We start from the raw sequence: 18,867 nt of genomic DNA on the forward strand, positions 1-18,867 counted from the left end.
TGTTAATTGTAATACATTTTCATATTCAAAGTTAGTTTCTGGAATTAGGTTTATTAGGTCGTGGTGGATCCAGATCTGGACTCTGAAGCTTCTGAACCAGGTCAGAAGGGAATGAAACCATAAATACTTGTATTTGTTAAAGATAAAAGCTGCTAACTAGCTCTTAAAGTACACTTGTGCCTCAACATATTGAAGGCACATACTGAAGCATATATCAAAGAAGCTTGCCATAGTACAGACTGAAAAGAGTTCTACATAACTTCAAGGGTTATAGGTCTGTTCTGAGAAGTGTGAGCTGCTCAGCTGGAAAGGATCCTTCTGCTCAAAGCCCTGTCCAGTTAGCTCTTGATGCTGAAACACAAGGTGAAATAGCAGAATCGTAAAGAGAATATTATTGAGCTACTCTCTCTGTCTTATGTAGCTGTTATGCAGGCGCGAGTAATTTTGAGCAGCAATAATCTGCGTTCTGTGTGAGAACAGCATGACTATAGCCAGCATAGAGCCTCTTCAGGACTAAAGATGGGCTATGAAATTTTTTTATTATTATTTCATTTAACTAGATAGGAGCAGATTTAAATCCTCTGTGTAACCTGTTCCTTGTGACCAAGGCCATCCACAGAGTTATGTGGGCTATATATAATTAATAAAAATCTGTTATGATGAAGGGCCCCTGTGCACCTTTCTATTGTATATACAGAATTCAGGATGTAAGTTATGGTGAATAAAAATATTTTCCATGCTTTTTGAAAGAAGGAAAAGATGCCAAGTTCCCCATCTGTGGTGCATAGCAATTTATGATTATAAATCTCTACAGCTTTTTCTGTTCAGTTCTATGAGGTATTTGAAAAATTTAAGTTACTTTTACTGTGGTTCGGTTTTAAACATGGCCTTCTGAAACACTGATGTTGGATACTTGAATGTATTTTCCTGAGTAGAACAGCATGTTCACATTCAAGGATCCTTTTGTACTGTCTTCATGAGTCAGAATCATATACACAGTTAATAATTTGGGAATAATTTGAGTGTGAATCACATTTGTAATATATATTGATGAACTGTTATTTGTGCTTTTATCTTTTCCTATGGAAGCAAGGCTTAAACAGTTTTACTCCCCATTGTTTTTTATCCTCAATTAGCTTTTGAACCTATTGGTTGGTTTGGTCAAACTTAATATAAGTGTTGATAAATAAATTATTGGAGGTTTCATGACAATAGGTGTCCAGATAAAGTAGAAGCACTGTAATGGGGGGTGACATTACAGTTAAACTCACCTTACTAGGCAAAGAACCTACATGTGAAAAAAGACTTCATATAAATGCCTCAGTGATAAATACCTTTCAGCCTTTGGTGCGCGGGCCTTCTGAGACAGTAAAGCCAATCATTCACAAACTATGAGTCAGTAGAAAATCAGTCTCACTTAGTTCTGATATTCAGTAAACTAACTTTTTATTTGACTGCAATTTTATTTTCTGGCTTTATATGGTATTTGCCTAGTATTTCACAACGCCAGTAATCCTCAAAGCACTGATCCTACAGACTTATTCAGGCCACTCATATGTGTTATATTAACAATATTTGTCTTTGCAGACTTGATATTCAAAATTAGTTTACCTCATTTTAGATACTTAAATTTGGATTTCTTGCCTTACTCAATTTGAAAAACATTTTTATAAGCATAGAGGTGTTCATGTGCTAATTAACTTCCCCTTAATTAATGAAAGTTGAATATTTTTGGTTTGGTTTTTGGTTCTCACAAAAACGTGAACCAGGCCTTGGAGACACCAAAGAATAATACTGTGTTTTGATGGTTTAGCTGTCTGTAAATAAGCTAGAGTTGAAAATAATCTAGCTGAATTACTGAGGATTTCCATCTGAGAGAGGATAAATTGACTTGAGAAATAGAGCCAGTTATGATACACGTGCCTTCCAGTATCTGTGCTTGTTCAAGAACTGCATTTTAAAGGCATTCCTGAATAAATTACTCCCAAGTCATAGAAGAGGCCAGCTTGCAAGGTGGGTGTAGAGATACAGAACGTCTGCAATCCATCCAGATCCTTGCAGAGCTTGGAAACTAGTGTCGATCTGTGTCATTTCATTGAGGTTTAACTCTCTCTGTCTTTCTATGGATTTTCTTCTGAAAGGAATGATCAGAACCTCATCTAAAGACTACAACTTGGATCTGAAAAGGAGCCACACTCAAGTGTTCCCATGTTAAAATCAATAATGCTGAATTTAGCAGATCATGATTTCCATAGCAACCAATGCTAATATAACAAGTTCAGGACAGTAGCGTATAGTGACTGGAGAATCAAGCACAAAAAGATGCTGTCAAACGAGGCACAGTCCTGCTCAGATTTTTCCTGTAGGCTGTGCAACATGGCAGTACCTCAAGGTGGACGAATGGCAAAAAAATCTGTAGTGGAATCTCAGAGTTCTTCAGTTACTGAATTTTTTTGACACAGTGGTTAAATAATTTGAGCAAAAATTTTGTTTAAACTTAAAACAAATGTCAGTGCTAGACCTGAGAAAAGGTCCTTATAGCCAAATGTAGCTCTGCAGATTTCTATAATGGATGCCTTCCATAATGGAGTAGTTTAAGAGTCAGAGAAGTATGTCCCCATATTTTTCTAGATTCTATGGGGTTGCTGATGAGGGATTTTTTTTTGCAAATAACAAGCCCAAGTGGATTTTTGTTTCAGTATTTTTCCAGTCATTTTTGGGCCAAACATTCTGTCTCCACAGTATCTTTTTGCAAGGAGTTCCATGGATGAACAAGTTCCTTTATGAGAACAAGACTCTTTTGTTCATGTTAAATCGGCCACAGCTGAGTTTTGTGTTGGAAGAGCCTGTGAATGCTTTATTAATTAGCCCAGATGTTTGTGGTTTCCAGAGGTAGGGTTTATATGCTATAGGATTAGAGGCTAGGATTTTAAATATGAGCCCGAAGCACAGACTTCTTTTTTTCTTCTGTTGCAGCACAAACAAGTTAGCAAGCTGCAACACCAGTCAGGTTCTACTGTCCGTACTGTTTCTCCTTCCTCCAGAGGCCAGGCCACACTGCTCCTCCTCCATTCAGCCTCCCCTTCCCACACTCCTCAGGGCTATTTAGCCACTTTGCAGGAGTGAGCTACAGCTGCACATCATCCATGTCAATCAACCCACTGCCTCTGAGGCAAGGCCACAGCTGCATGTTATCAGTGTTAATCAACCCACTGCCTTCATTCCTCTACAATTCCCCCTTTTTGTTTTTAACCAAAAAGGCCATGTCTATCATCCATTGTAGGGCCCTTGGCAGGATATGTGGAAAGGCTGTTCAGGTTGAGTGAAGAAGGCACAAAACTGTTGGATTCAGGCCTCACATCACGGTCACCCAGATGTTGTGACTCCCCTCTCAAGGGGTCTGTGGAACAGCCGGTATCTGATGTCCTCTTGTCAGTTCTAGATCTAAAACAGGCTTAACACCTAGCAGGAAGCCACCGTGGACCTGCATCTGTGGAGACACAAGCGTACCCTTGTCCCCGGGTAATTATATCCCATGGGCCTGTCCACTTTCGCGTTTGTAGGTCTCACATTAGGACCTTTGCTCAAATAGGAGGATCTCCTACCTGCAAAGACAAGATATGTGAGATAATCACAGTACACTCTTCCCCGGCCGGCACAGTCAAATAATTCAATGTATACGCAGCTTTCCATAGATGAGCATGCGGAGTCTCAGAACCCATTCCCCCTATTTGGTTTTCAGGAAGTAGCTTTAAAGTATGATGAACACTTTTCACAATGGCTTGGCCAGTCAGGGAATGCAGGATGCCAGTAACATGTTCCACCCACCAAGAGGCAAGGAACTTGGCCACACGTGCAGATGAATATGCTGGTCCATCATCTGTCTTGAGACGTTTTGGAACCCCCAGAGCAGCCCAAGCCTGTCGAAGATGTGAAATGGCGCCCAGAGCCTTCTCCCCAGTATGGGCTGATGCCCACACAACTTTTGATGGAGACACGAACATACTGTAAATGACCAAAAGAAGGCACATGTGCTGTGTCAGTTTGCTACAGAACCAAGGATTAACCCCTCACAGAAATGTCAGTCCAGGACCCAATCGCTGACACTCTGGACAAGCAGCAATGATGGATTTTGCATCCGCAGAAGATATTTTAAATTGATGGACCAATTCCTGAGCCCCCAATGAAAAAACTGATGAGACATGAGGGTCTGTCATATCAGATCCAACACTGCAAGAGTTCAAGCAGGAGCTGCAAGAGCATCAGCCTGGGTATTTCCTTCACATACGAATCCTGGCAATCCAGTGTGACTGCAGAAGTGCAGAATGTAATATCTACATTGGCTCACTATTACCCATAAAGTTTTTAATAAGAAAACAGTTGTTCTGAATGTACCTCCTTAAGCAGCAAATGGTCAATGTGTCATGCAACATCTGTAACATAAGCAGAGTCTGTAACAACGTTTACAGCACATCGAGAAAACGTTTTAAAGGCAACAATGACAGCACTAAGTTCAACCAATTGTGGTGATCCCTGTGTCAAGTGTATCAATTCCTGCCATTGTTTCCCATCATACCAAGTGACCACTGCCTTTCCTGATTTCCCAGAACCATCCATAAAGACTGCAGGGCCTTGCACTGGGCTATCTGCCTCCAGCGGCTTTTGAAGTATTTGTAATTCTGAATAATTGTAACAATTTATGACTGGGAAGATGATAGGATATTTGTCCCTTAAATCCCTCCAGAGCTACCTGAAATGGTAAATTGTTTGCCAAACACCAGCTTATGTCTTGTAAAGAGCACACAAGTAATGGCAGTCTAACTTTCACAGTAGTACTCTATACTCTTGACGTGAAGCATGCTCATGTCACTTGTCATAGATCCTCAATGAACGACACAGAAGGATGGCCTGCATCTCAATTATTTTAGTATGCCAAAAAGTACTGAAATATTTGTGCTGATTCTTCATGGCCTCATATTTTGTACAGATTTATGCTTGTGACAGATGGTGTATGTAATGCCTTACTTCTGACTAAGGGACACTTTATGCCCTGCATTCTCATGGATGCGAAGCAAAATGTGAATTAGCATTCTAGAAACAACTTATGGATGTACCGGGACCACAAAATCTTGTAGCAGGGCAATAAAACCACTTTATTCGTTGCATGAGGCTAGTCCCTAATGCTATTGAGTACCTTTCTTCCAAAAAGCTACAAATACAGCTTTCAGTCTAAATAAAACAATTTTAAACATGAAAGTATTTAAAACGGCACCTTCTCCACATTTGTCTTGTATGCTTGTACTAAACTAAGCGTTTTATCCACTGATCTCCCAACAGGAAGGTCATCCATTGTTATCTGCTGAAGGATTCTCTTATTGTCAACAAAGAAAAGGCCTCTAAGTGTATGCCCTTGATCTTGCAGATATACTCTGTAATCCTTTGAAATGTGGTGTATCAAATCCAAAAGAAGTGGAATCCTTATAAGTCCGAGTCCTTCTTGTTTTTGAGACGTATTAATCAAGTCAAGAGGATAGAAGAGGATGACAAGATGTTTTCCTTCATAGTCTATTAACTTCAGCTCTTTAAACTCTCCGTTAATGTCTGCTGTTCTTTCCCAGTAAGGTGCTGGCTTGGAGATTTTGGCCTGGCTGAAGTGAAGCAAGTGGTTGGAGATAGGGACGCGAGCCACATCGCCAGGGTAGACCTGCCCCACCCCCACCCCCCAGTGTAGTAATGGCATTGTTTGTCTTCCCACTGCCGCGTTGTGCGCAGTTCCTTTGCCTTGTCTGCCAGCACTCATTCCATTGGCCCCGCAATCCCATGGGATGATAGTTAGCGATGGCAACATATAAACTTATTGGAGTTTCTAAGTCTACATGGTGTACCCTTTTCTGTTGCAGGCCATCAGCCAGCTTCTCTAGGGCTAAGGTGGCTTCTTTGGTTAGTGATTGGGGAGACATTAAATCAGTATCACCCTTCCACAGATTGAAGAGTGGTTTCAATTGGTCTGTTTTAAGGCCCAAGTATGGCCTTACCCAGTTTATGGTCCCTAGTAATTTTTGCAAGTCATTTAGGGTTCTGACTTTTACTGGGAGCTGGATAGACTGTGGCTCAAGCGTTTCATCTAGGTCTTTAACTCCCAGTGTTTCCATGGGGCTTGTTGTTGAATCTTTTCTGGTGCTATACGTAGCCCAAAGGTGGCCAACAACTGCTGCAAGACAGGATACACTTGTTGAAGTTCAGCCTTATTTGCAGCTGATACAGGAATATCATTCATATAATGATAGCAATACACTTGTGGAAACTGTTCCTGTACGGGTGACAATGCCTTTGCTACATACCATTGGCATGTAGGAGGACTGTTTTTCATACCCTGCAGCAACACCGTCCATTGGTATCGCTTACAAGGAGTCATATTGTTTCTGCTAGGTATGGAAAAAGCAGATTTACATTTATCAGCTTCATGTAAAGGAATAGTGAAAAAACAATCTTTTAAATCAATTACCAAAATGTCCCAGTTTTGTGTGATCATCGTTGGGGAAGGCATGCCCGATTGCAGGGCTCCCATTCCCTCCATTACATCATTTACTTTCCTTAAATCTTGTAACAGGTGCCATTTGCCTGATTTTTTTTTTTTATTGCAAACAGGTGTATTCCAAAGACTACGGGAAGGTTCCAGGTGACCTTATGCTAGTTGTTCTTCTACTAATTGCTGGAGGGCTACACATTTTTCCTCAGGAAGGGGCCACTGTTCCACCCAAACAGGGGTATCTGTCATCCAAGCCAAAGGCAGAGTAGGTATTTGTACGCCCTCCATCACAGTGGCCCCTATTGAAAATACTTCTGGGTACCAATGATGACTCCCCATTGTCCCAAAACATCCTGTCCCCACAGATTCAGAGGGACATCAAGCATGCAGGGACAGATTGTTGCTGTCTGGCCCTCAGTGTTTCGAGCTTGCACCAAATACCAACTTTGGACACTGTGTCACACCACCCACTCCCACCAATACGGAACCTGCCAAACAGACAGGCCAAGAGCAAGGCCAGATGTGCACAGATATAGTAGTTACATCTGCTCCCGTGTCAGTCATTCCAGTCACCTGTATTGCAGAAGGGGTCCCTTTGGCAAAGGTGATTTTACAGGTTAGAGTTGGTCAAGTATTTTGTATGCTCCAGATCCAGAAAATTTGTGGTGTTCCTGTTGAACTAAACCTTTATTTGCCTTGGACTTTGTCGTGGGCATAATTAACTTGCATCCAGAAAGGAATTAATTGTGCAGTCAGGCTACCTTCAGGAATTGACGTGGGGGAGGGGGTCCACACCATTGCTTGATTCTGACCCATATAATCTGTATCAATGACTCCTGGTAAAGCAAACCAACCTTGTAAAGTTACACTAGAAAGTCCAAGCAACAGCGCACTCAATTTATTGCTGATGGGTCCCATGGCATTCAGTGGGACCTTATGTATTTATCATCCTCTATTGTGATGGCAGTTGCTGTGGTAACATCCAATCCAGCACTCCATGAAGTCTGGGCTGACAGTTGGCTGCATAAGCCTGGAGTTGTGGAGGATTCATCTGTATCATCATGTGGTTCCTCCCTGCATTCCTCCCCCCATTTCCCTGCTTTCTGTTGCCACCTGCAAGTAACTGTCCTTGAGTGTTAAATTTAGGTCTACAGTATTTTGCAAAATGCCCTGTTTTTTTGCCCAAAATGCAAAAAGCCATCAGCCCTTCCCAGCCTCGATATCTTTGGACAGTCCTTCTTTAGGTGACCTTCTTGCCCACATATGTAACAGCAGCAGACGACCCTGACTGCACCAGAAAAGGTCTTTGCCAGGTGCTCCATTTGGAAAGCAGTGGTTCTAACCTTCCCACATATATCCGTTAATTCTATTAAAGCGGGATTATGATTCGCCATGCCTGCAGTCACCTTTCTGCAATCCTCATTTGCATTGTCCTTAGCTAATTGGAGTAACAATGGTTCCTTAGCTGCCCCGTTCTGTATTTGCTTGTGTAAGGTGTCTCTCAACCTATCCAGGAATGACACATACCCCTCATTTGGACCTTATTTTACTGTGGTCCATGATTGTTGTGGAGCACCATGATCTGGGACCTGCAATAAAGCTTGGAGAGCTAAACTTTTTCCCTGCCGCAGGACTAAAGGATATCAACAAGCTTGTAACTGCGGAGAATTAACCAGAGCCTCCCCCATAAATTGTGGAATCCCTGCCCCAAAACATAGGTCATCCTGGGGGTATTCTAAATTCAGCAATGATTGTTCATTCACCAGGCACCTCCAATTTGACTCAAACATTAACATTCGCATAGGGGTCTATATAATTTGTGCAACCATACAGCAATCATGAGCAGTAAGCTCTGCTATGAAAAGACTACATAACAATGATTGAGCATAGGGTGAGCCTATTCCATACTGTATACAGGTTGATCTTAAGTCTTACCAGCCCCCAGTTGAAAGGTTCCCAGTCAGTGGGAGCACTACCATCCCTATGAAGCACTGGGCATGCTAACACCCCACCCCCCATGGTGGTTGTGGCATTGATATCCCCTTCCACAAGTGCTCAAAAAGTAATTTTCCAGCATTTTGCCATGTCTGAACACTGGAGACATTTTTCAGCGTAACTAGCACATCATTTACTTTGCACCATCCTAGCAAAGTTATTATTACCTTCTTGTTATATTTGAAAAAAAGCATAAAATATATCTAAGCATTTTGTTAACATAGAATTTTCTTATTCTGTACCCATATCAATTAGTCCCCAACTACATCAGGCACCAAAACTTGCCATTTCAGTTAAGATGGACAACAAATATTACAGTATACCCATATCAATTAGTTGTCAACAGCTCACCTCTCACAGCATCTGTTATGGGTCACAGGCTCTCCCACTTGCCTCAGCTATGTTGGGCACCTCAGTCAGCCTCACACAGGGCACCAATTGTCACAGCACAAGCAACCTGCAACAAGGCTTTTACCATCAGTCATGTTCTATTGCCCATACTGCCTCTCCTTCCTCCAGAAGCCAGACCACACTACTACTCCTCCTCCATTCAGCCTCCCCTTCCCACACTCCTCAGGGCTATTTAGCCACTTTGCAGGAGTGAGCTACAGCTGCACATCATCCATGTCAATCAACCCACTGCCTCTGAGGCAAGGCCACAGCTGCATGTTATCAGTGTTAATCAACCCACTGCCTTCATTCCTCTACATTTCTCTCTTCCCCTTAGGTAAATATTCCTGATTGTATTTCTGTGAAGTTACTCAGATGTTGAAGATGAATCACTTGTAAATTTTGTACGTACACAGGAAGGAAAGCAAATGTATGTGAGCTGCAAATACATGTGTTTACAACTATTTTAGACCCCTTTAATAGGTTCCTGCAGAATCTTGTTTATTTAAAGTAGTAGAAGATGACTGAATTCAAATGAAATTGAATGGGATCTGAGTAAACCACATATATACAAATAGTTTTGCCTATGATTGTTGTAACAATATGAAGTTTAAAATAGCCATGGGAGGGCTCATTGATTTATTGTTAAATGGCAAGCTGGTCTTTGAAAGCAGTATTTGCAATTCTTGGCTAAGGTGTATTAATTGGTGCACTAACCATTTGAAGAAGACTGGATGCAGAATTTTTGCACAGAATGGGCAGAAAGCACTTACATTTTCATCTCAAAGAATAACACTTTTGTGATTAATACCTGTGTCATGGTATGGGAACATTTACAAAGGTTTGGAAGGTAGGAGGATCTAAATGTCATAGAATAACATACAGGACAAGTTCACATTCCCTTACCATAAAAATCTAAAAAGTTGTCCTGTCAGCCAGCAGGGTTTCCTCATTTCGAGGAGCCACCCACACATCTGACAGATTTTCCCTTCCCTCTTGTGTTCTGCAGGTGACACTGAAGCCTCAGCAATGAGTCAGGCCCAGGGTTGTCTTTTTGAACTACTTGGTAGAGCTGGGATCAAATGCAACATATTTAATTGGTGTCAGTTTCTCCTGGCATTTTGCATCAAGGCTTTCTTTTATGGCAGTTAAACAGAATTTAGTTTTCAAGAACTTTTGGACCAATAAATTCTACTTATATATTCTAATCTTCTTGTATTTTCCTCAGGTTTTTTCCTTTGTCCTTGTTTTTTCTATAATCTCTTTTTGATATGTAGATTACCATCCTATCCTGGATACAATAAATGCAGCCAAACAGTTTATATTCAGTATTGCCATCTTGCTTGAGTACACAGCACTATTGACCACTCTTCTGTGGGATAAACATGCTGAAGGAAATACGCTGCTCCTGTAGTGATTTTTCCTATCCTGTGTGGGGTTTTATCATTTTATCTGTTCCTGTGAGTATGTATTGTCCCAGAACATCACTAAGTCTGTTATCTTACTTCATGGAAAGTCACTTGATTTGTTGTTCTCCAGTGGTCATTTTCACTTCTGCTTATTTCCAAATATTTCTTTTGCACTGAATAGTGTTTGAATTCTTTCCCATGATTCTGAATCGTGCATTTTGCAAGCTAATTATGTCTTTTTTTTATCCCTGCTTACAGGTTTTGACTTTCAGTGTTCCCAGTGACTCCATTCTTTCTTTATTTGAGATACTAGAGCTGTCATCTGCTGTAGGGGATACAACGAACTTTGAATTTGTCTTGGCAGGTAACTCTCCTCCATCATTCAAAATTAAGCATACATTTTTTTAGTTTCTTAGTGCTTAACCCACATCTTCCTAACAATCAGCTTTCTAGTCATTCATCTAAAGAAAAATATCCACCAGTGAAACTCTCCCATTATACGTTACCATGCAGTATCTGTATAGGAAATAATCTAACAGTTATAACATAGATGGGAAGAAGATTCTACCTGGGAATAAATTTTGTCAGAGTCCATTCTTCCTACTGCTTAGACTAAAAATGTGCATCAAACTCACTTCTGCGTTGCATTTTCCCCACTCTTGTTCATGGGGCCATGCTGCAAATTTTATACAAAAATAACCTTCAGATGAGTTCACTTCTAAAAGTGGTGTATGGTGGTGTCCTACTTTTGGCTGGGATGGAGTTAACTTTCTTCTTAGTAGCTAGTACAGTGCTGTGTTTTGGCTATGATGTGAGAACAATCAGTATGGTTGATAACCATAGTGATGTTTTCAGTTGTTGCTGGGTAATGTTTATACTAAGCCAAGGACTTCAGTTTCTTGGGCCCTGCCAGCCAGAGGGCTGGAGGGGCACAAGAGACTGGGGAGGAACACGGCCAGGTCAGCTGACCTGAACCACCCAAAGAGGTATTCCATACCGTGGGACATCATGCTTGGTGTATAAACTTAGAGGGTTAGCTGGGAGGGATCGTTGCTCGGGGACTGGCTGAGCATTGGTCAGTGGGTGCTGAGCAGTTGTACTGCGCATCACTTGTTTTTTTCCTTTTCCCTTCCTTTGGATTTTACTCTTCCCCCCCACCTTTCCATCCTAATTGTTATTATTATTATTATTGTTATTATTGTTGTTCTTACCTCTTTATTCTGTTTAAATTATTAAGTTGTTCTTATCTCAACCCTGAAGATTTACATTCCTTTCCAATTCTCCTCTCCACCCCTCTGGGCAGGGGGGAGTGAGCAAGCAGCTGTGTGGTGCTTGGTTGCTGGCTGGGGTTAAACCACATCAGCTGGAAATATGCGCAGTTTGAAACCTTGTCCTTTTTTCCAGCTCTGTCCTTTAATGAAAGGGATTGCCTCTGCCTTGAACTATTCCAGTTAGAAGAACATAGGAAAACGTGCCTTTTTTTCGGTTATCTAAAGAATATCCTTGACTGAAGTCTTGCTTGGCCATGCTTGAATCTTACATCATTACATACATGTATATACAGACTGACCTTTAAGAAAAACAAGTTTAGCAAATTCATAGAAGAAAAACACAGGCAAACTGATTCAGCTGGCTTTACAGGTATTAAAACTTAATGCCTTTTCTTGTTTTTTATAAGCACGTCAGCAGTGTTGTCATGGGTACTGAGCCAGGTCCTGTTTTGTGAGCTTGCAGATGTGCTAAAAATGGGATGTTCCCTTCCCACCAGTTAACCATTCTTAGGGACTTCATTGAGTGTCCACTGAAATCAATTAAAAGTCTTATGTCATCTCAGCAGATTTTGGACTAGGATGTAAGCAAACAGGAGAATGCCAACAAATGTTGTTTCACAATAGTTGTCAGGTACTTTTTAAATCTGATTCCACTGTTCAAAATTAGATACATGTTTTGAGGTTTTTCTTTTGCTTGAACACACCAAATTTGAAAGCTTCTGCTGGTTTAATCTGGTAGTGTAGCTCCTGCATGCTGCTCTTCCTCCCATGGTAACCTGTCATCACTGCAAGAGAGGCACGCAGGCTCAAACCTTTACGTCTTGAGGCTACCGTTTTGGATTTTTTTTTTTTAACTTGAATTTTGGTGCATAGTCTTTGCATCAGAGGTTCAAAATGTGAACTGCAGCAGATTTGGAAATCATTCTTTTATATTGTTGTATCTTCTGATACTTTCAGCTCCAAGTGGGCTGGGAGCTTGCTTCCCCTCTGGGTGGAGTTGGCTGGGGGGACCAGAGCCAGCACCGAGCCAGTGCAGCCTAGGGCAGCCCCTTCCCACTGGTGACAAAGGTGGGAAGAGGCTCCCAGGCAGCAGCATGGGGAGACTGTGGAGGGCCAACCTCAGCCCGCAGGAGCTGCTTGTATCTGGGGCTGGATCCAGTCCCTGCTGTGTCACAGGCATGCCTCTGCCTGGCCGGGGATCCCCGGACTTGCTGGCTGTGCTGTCACACTGGGCTCCCAGCACCCCTTTGCTTAGGAAGGTTTTGGTCCCTGCATTTCCCCGACACTAAGATTTTTCAGCTGTACCTTAAAACTGTCGTGTCTGTACTACCTCCTTTTTTTGTCTTTTACTGTAAATTTAAACTCTGCCAATACTATATGCCAGCTTACAGAGGAAACTGGCAAGGTTTCAGTTTCCCCTCTTCCCCAAACCCTTTTTCCAACTCTCTCTCCTGTCCGTGATGCTGGAATCACCTGCCTTTGCAGTGCAGCACTGTCGCTCCTGACTCAGAGGTCCTACTCATCCTACCTTCCGTACAGCACAGAGCCAGAGTCTGTGTGACTCTCCCCATCCGCAGCCTCAGGGCAGAGGTTGTAGGAAGCACCATATCTCAAAATCCTGCTGGTACCTGAGACTTTAGGAATTGTTTCTTAATTTTTGGGGGTGAAATTCCAATGCTGATTTTTATCTTAGGTGAAAGAGTAAAGGCTATGAAAAACACTAGCTTGAATCTTTGTCAAGACAGAAAAATATTGTTAATTTATCTCTTTATGTGAGTTCTGCAGCAGGGTGTTTGGTAGCACTGCGGTGCAAGCATTTGGCAAGGGGAGAAGTGGGCATGTGTAAACTTGATTCACATTTTAAACTGAATCTGTACTGTGGCACTGTACATACATCTATGCCCGTGGATTGTGCCTGCCAGAACGCATCCTGGGCTCTTCATCCCTGTACTGCACAGACCAAGGACTGGCCAAAATGTGCCACAACTTTATTTCCTGTGGAAACTATGGTGGGTGGTGGAAATGGCTTGCAGCCATGTCTTTCCTGAACTGCAGTCTGCAAGACACAGTTGCCATACTCATGCAAACCTGATCAAAACTTTCCCTTTCAGCCTCCTCAGCTTAGATAACTTGCCTTACAAATCTGTATATTAAGGCCATTGCTAGGTCTTTGGTATAGGTAAGTTTCCAACAGAGTATAACTTTAGTATCAAATCCTGCAGCTGTCTTTAGATAGAACTGGGAAAAATATCGTCACTGCTGTTGGTTTGCAACTGCAGTATGGTAAGGATATAAATCTGGAATAGTAACAGCCATAAAATGCATAAAACTTTGAGAATGTGCTTGGGTTTTAGATTTACAAATCTGTTTTGGGAAGGTGCCAGAAACAAAACTGGGAATAATGAGGGTGTGTTTCAGGAAACCAGGTATATTAACTGTTGATTGAGATTGAGTTACAGTTTTTTGGTTCAGCATTACAAAAACTGCTTACAAAAATTGCTATGCTTTGGGTGGATGGTGTTATACTCGGAGTTTGGGTCTTGACAGATAGAAAACATTTCATTTCATGTTAGAAGAAGTGGACTTCAAAGACTATATTTTCAGATCTGCCATTTTGTGTGCATGCATAATGACAATACAAATCTGAAACGAGTCCACATCCTCAGTCAGATGACACTGGTCTGTTCTTACTGTTATATATTACTATTGTATATGGGGTGAGTTTGCAACAGAAAGAATACTAAATAGTAAAGCATAAATTCAGACTTGTTATCTAGCCTGAAAGCAGGAGATGGAGTTCTTCCTCCATGGGCTCCAGCTGGCAGAAATATGCAAGTACAGTATGGATCTAGACATGAGTTTTTTCTTGTGAGATGAAAGCTTGCATATGGGGTAAATGCTCTGGCTTGATCCTGTTCTGTTTTCTTCTGCTTGGTATCAGCTACTAATCTCTGCTGCTGCAAAGGGGCCCTCAGTGAAGATAGGTCTAGTTTGATTTTTGAGGGCACAAGAGCAGTCTAAACATAGCTGGTCATCTTGGTCTCTTTGGTGACAGAGATGGACTTTCATAAAGACAAAATTAGTATGTGCTCTGAATTTTCATGTAAAAGAATCTTCTAGTGACTGGAGAGGAAGCCTAGGCAGATTAACCTGTTGTCCCTTTTCATAGTTAATCCTTATGCGTGTCACTGGTCTTTTAATTACATTAATTATTGACATCAGTAGTTGGATGCTGAGTAGTGAAGTTTAGACTTCAAAATTGCCAGTTCACACTTTGAGAGCACTTAAAAGTGTATTTTAAATAGCAAAATAGGTGACATCTGTGAAATACCAGATTGCCTTTCATTAGGGACAGACATTTTTTCCACTGTCTGTGTATTATTTTTTTTAATGTAAAATAGATAAAAATAACCAATCTATGAAGTCTCCTAAAATAGTATCTCTGGAGTGTTTTTCTGACATTATTGTGCATTTTTGTATGTCTTAGTTATGCCTGAGGAGTCTGAAAACTTTCTTAAAGCACAGCAAGCGTTACCATGGTACCTTGTAACATTTTTCCAATCAGCAGATGGAGCCACAAGGGGAAAAAAAAGATTTCAGTAAAGAATTTTGGAATTGAATAATGCTAAAATAAACTTGTTATAAAAATGCTCCATATGACTGATGATAAGTTAAAGAAGCAAACAGTCCTGTAGTGTATCATCTGTTAGTTAAACATGGTCTCATTTGTCTGATCCATACATAACCAAAATCAATTACTGTAAGTTAGTAGCAACTAATTATCTTGAAGCTGTATCCCCCTTTTTAAGCCCTGACCCTAATATCTGAAAGACTAGAAAAAATGAACCTTCAGGATATTTAATACTGTACTTTCTCAAAAGGTCACATCAGAATAGAGCCATCGGACTGGATGTGGGAATTGGGAATGTGGTGATGTAAGATTTTCAGAGTTGGTTTGTCAATTCAATGCAGTCAGCTCCTTTCTGGAGATGAGGTGGAGTGTGAGAGGGAAAAGATCTTCATGAAGAATAGTAAGTGGTAGCAAGGCTCCTCACCTATCCATTGAAGACTGATAGAGATGCTTAAACAAACCCACAGTTACCCAAAATTTCCAAAGCATATACTTATGTGCTCATGACTGCCAAAATACATCACTTGCCTGGTTTCACAGTGCCTTACTAAGTGTGGGTTTTGTGATTTTTCCAGGAGATGAGCTAGGTAGTGAGGCTTTAAATATGTTAAAATATGTTGCTTTTTTAATACAGTCAATCATATGATTGAGCTTTTATAACTACAACATGCTTGTTGAAGACACACTTCTTTGTTAGTATGAAATGCTCTGTATGCTCCATTTATCCCTGTCACGGGATAAAGATGTGTTTTGCTCCAACTGTTGTTCAAGATGAATTATTTTTTTAGAAGAGAGTATATAGATTGCAGTATGGATTGTAAAATCGAGTAACCAAGTGCTTAACTTACTGGCCCTTCAGAGAACAAGAAGAGATCCAGTAAGATCAAATTATTTTTGTCCTTTTGTTCGCTTCACTTTTATGGTGACCAAAATAAAGACATGAGGGAAAAGTCTGAAGCTCAGTCTAAAATCAGCAGTTCTTTAGCATGTATTTTGTCTCCATCAGAATTCCTCCTGCTGCATGAAGCAGATTAAAAGGAAGAAGCTGGGTATTCTGTGACACTACAAATGTAACTGCATAAATGCACCTCAGATTTTAACTTGGAAAAACAATAGCTTGAACCTTTCTTTCCTTGGTGATCTGTCTTAAATTAAGGTGCTGTTGCACTGGCTGTTAATACTGTATCTCTTCTGTGAGTGAACAGAGAATTTCAGTATTCAGGATGATATCTTTGGAAGCATTAAAAGCATACACAGGCACTTTAAAATAGCAGAATGTAATTATAGCTGTGAGTTTGACAGTAATTCCTACAAAATTACAATATTTTTCACTGCACAGAAGGCAAAACTAAACAAAATGGATGTTGTTAGCATCTGGTAAGCATGATCACAGTTTTTTTGAGATGCTTGTATGTCATATTTATGGCACTCTGAGTGAGATCTACAGCTGTGACTGATTGTGCCTTACCATTCAATTGTTGCATCTCAGTCTGCCCCATTTCTAATTGGGTGTTGAGAAGGATGCCCCTTTCTGCAGCTCCAAAATATGAGGGGGGAGGAGGTCAAGTTCCCTTCAGTCATTTAACCAGGAGTGCTCCAGTGAAATTGTATGTGCAAGCACATGCTCAAGACCTGTTATTTGGGAAAGCAACTGTCTAGTATTCTTCCAGTGCAAATAATTGGCAGGGACAGAATATGTTCCTTGCATTAATTCTCCACCTCTGCTTAAGATTAGGAAAAATGCAGCTTTAGTTCGTGTTCATACAGGTACTCTGGGCACCTTCATGCTCCTCTTACACCCTGTGCTAAGTATTGACTGCTGGCTTTGCTGCGTGAATCACAGATTAGCACATGTGTTCTGTGGTGTTGAAAGAAGATTCATGATTTGAGTTGGCATAGGTGTGGGTTATTTGCGTAAATTCCTTGTGTTCTTCTAGTTCACCATGAATTCCTATCAGTGGTGCACTAAGGAGTATGTACACATTGTAAGGGTGAATAAGAGTATGTTCATTTCTCTGTCTATAGGCCTGAATGTGTATTTACTCACTACTTTCCATACATCATAAGTATCCTTTCAGAATGGTTTAGCTCTGTGTGAAGCCCCCTGCTCTATGGGATTTTCTTTGACTGCAAAATTTCTGTTGTTTTTTTTCATGTTTTCATGCAGTGTCTTATGTTGCTATGGCCCATAACATACGTCACTGAAATATGAGTTGTGAAGTTGATGATAATTAGAAGGAAGATAAGGGTAGCAGGGTCCCAGTTTGGTTTTAAAGGAATCTAGAGATTCTGATTTGCAGAGTTTAAAACAAGCCTTCTGAAGCAAACTAGAAAGATTTCTGTAATTTTGCACTATTTGCTCGTTGTTGTTAATTAATGGGCTTCACTGGACTTAACTGGCTCCTCAAGAATATTTTACATGAGAGAAGCATGTATTTGCTTGCATCTGACCTTTGTCTTAGATATTCTACAAAGAAAATCCTATCTAAGTTAATAGTGAGCAGTAAAAGATTTAATGGGAGAACTGAAATATCATTCCGTTTTGTACTTGCATGAAATATGTTTTTATTCATTAATTTATCCATTTATATATTACTTCGCCTCTAAAAGTTTTGTTATCTTCTTACAATGCAAGTAACAAAATATAGTACCTCTTCTGAAATATTTATAATGTAGTATCTGTATACATCTGCAATAAATTCCAACAGTTGTTGTGGGGCCCTGACTGGTAAAAAGATCTCCTTCAATATTTTACTGCAGAGTTGCTTTCAGATTCTAATAGAATGTAATAAAGAAGGAGAAGTTGAATGCCTTACCCACCCACCCACCCCACCCCCAAATAAAAGCTAGTATAAGCACGGATAACAAATACTTTAATATACAAAGTAAATACCTGGTATCTTTTGTGTATGAAGTTCCTAGAATGCAGAAACCAGCAACGAGGAAGGCTCTGGAGGCAGATTTTCTGGGCAGCTATGATGGCATGTAGACCTGAAGTTGTAGGAATATGGGTTTTGTCCCAGGAGATAAGCTTTTTATTTTTGAAACAAATTGTTTTACTAAGTATGTATTGTAACTTAAAATTACATCTAAAGATGTTTAAAAGTCATTTTTTGAGTTTGGTGGGGTTTTTTTTCACATTTGCTCTGTTCTATTTTTGCAGTTGCACTCCATGTTTTTGCCTTTATGTAGTCAACTATATTTGGCTCAGAAAATGTATCACTACATTATATACACTGACTAGATAGCTTCCTGTATTCATATTTTTAAATTGTAGATGGTTGAAGTGGAAAAGGCAATAATTGCCCTTATTTTTCCTGTTACCATTTCCAAGTCTTGCTGTATCATCCTATAAAATTGTTTGTAACTGTCAACAAGTTCTTTTTCAGAGATTTTGCTTTTTGGAGTGAAACTGATAAATGATACTTTCCCAGGCTTCTGCTAAATAGCATGTGGGACAGAGCAGAGGTTTCGACTGTGAGAACAGGAATTCCTTGAACACCTTTCAAAGTATTTGGGAATGATGAGTATTTTTAAATTTTGCTAAGCCATTAGGTGGACAAGCTGCTCACCCACCTGTATTTATCAGAAAAACCCAACTCTAAACTATGCTAGTCTCCTAGAGAATAGATTATTACTTAT

General features: G+C 40.5%; 2 protein-coding genes across 4 annotated transcripts in view; one reads left to right on the top strand and one right to left on the bottom strand.

Moving 5' to 3' along the window:
- The window catches only part of SHC3 (SHC adaptor protein 3), a 110,954-nt gene that overhangs the window by 8,251 nt on the left and 83,836 nt on the right, over positions 1-18,867 (top strand). The gene's annotated exons all lie outside the window — the stretch shown is intronic.
- LOC121080730 (peroxiredoxin-4-like) lies at positions 5,223-6,392 on the bottom strand. Its single transcript, XM_040578854.1, is given in 3 exon segments — positions 5,223-5,710; positions 5,713-5,781; positions 6,342-6,392. Coding segments are annotated over 3 exon segments (570 nt in total). The 3' UTR covers positions 5,223-5,260.

This window comes from Falco naumanni, chromosome Z, assembly GCF_017639655.2.
Source record: "Falco naumanni isolate bFalNau1 chromosome Z, bFalNau1.pat, whole genome shotgun sequence".
Lineage (NCBI taxonomy): Eukaryota > Metazoa > Chordata > Aves > Falconiformes > Falconidae > Falco > Falco naumanni.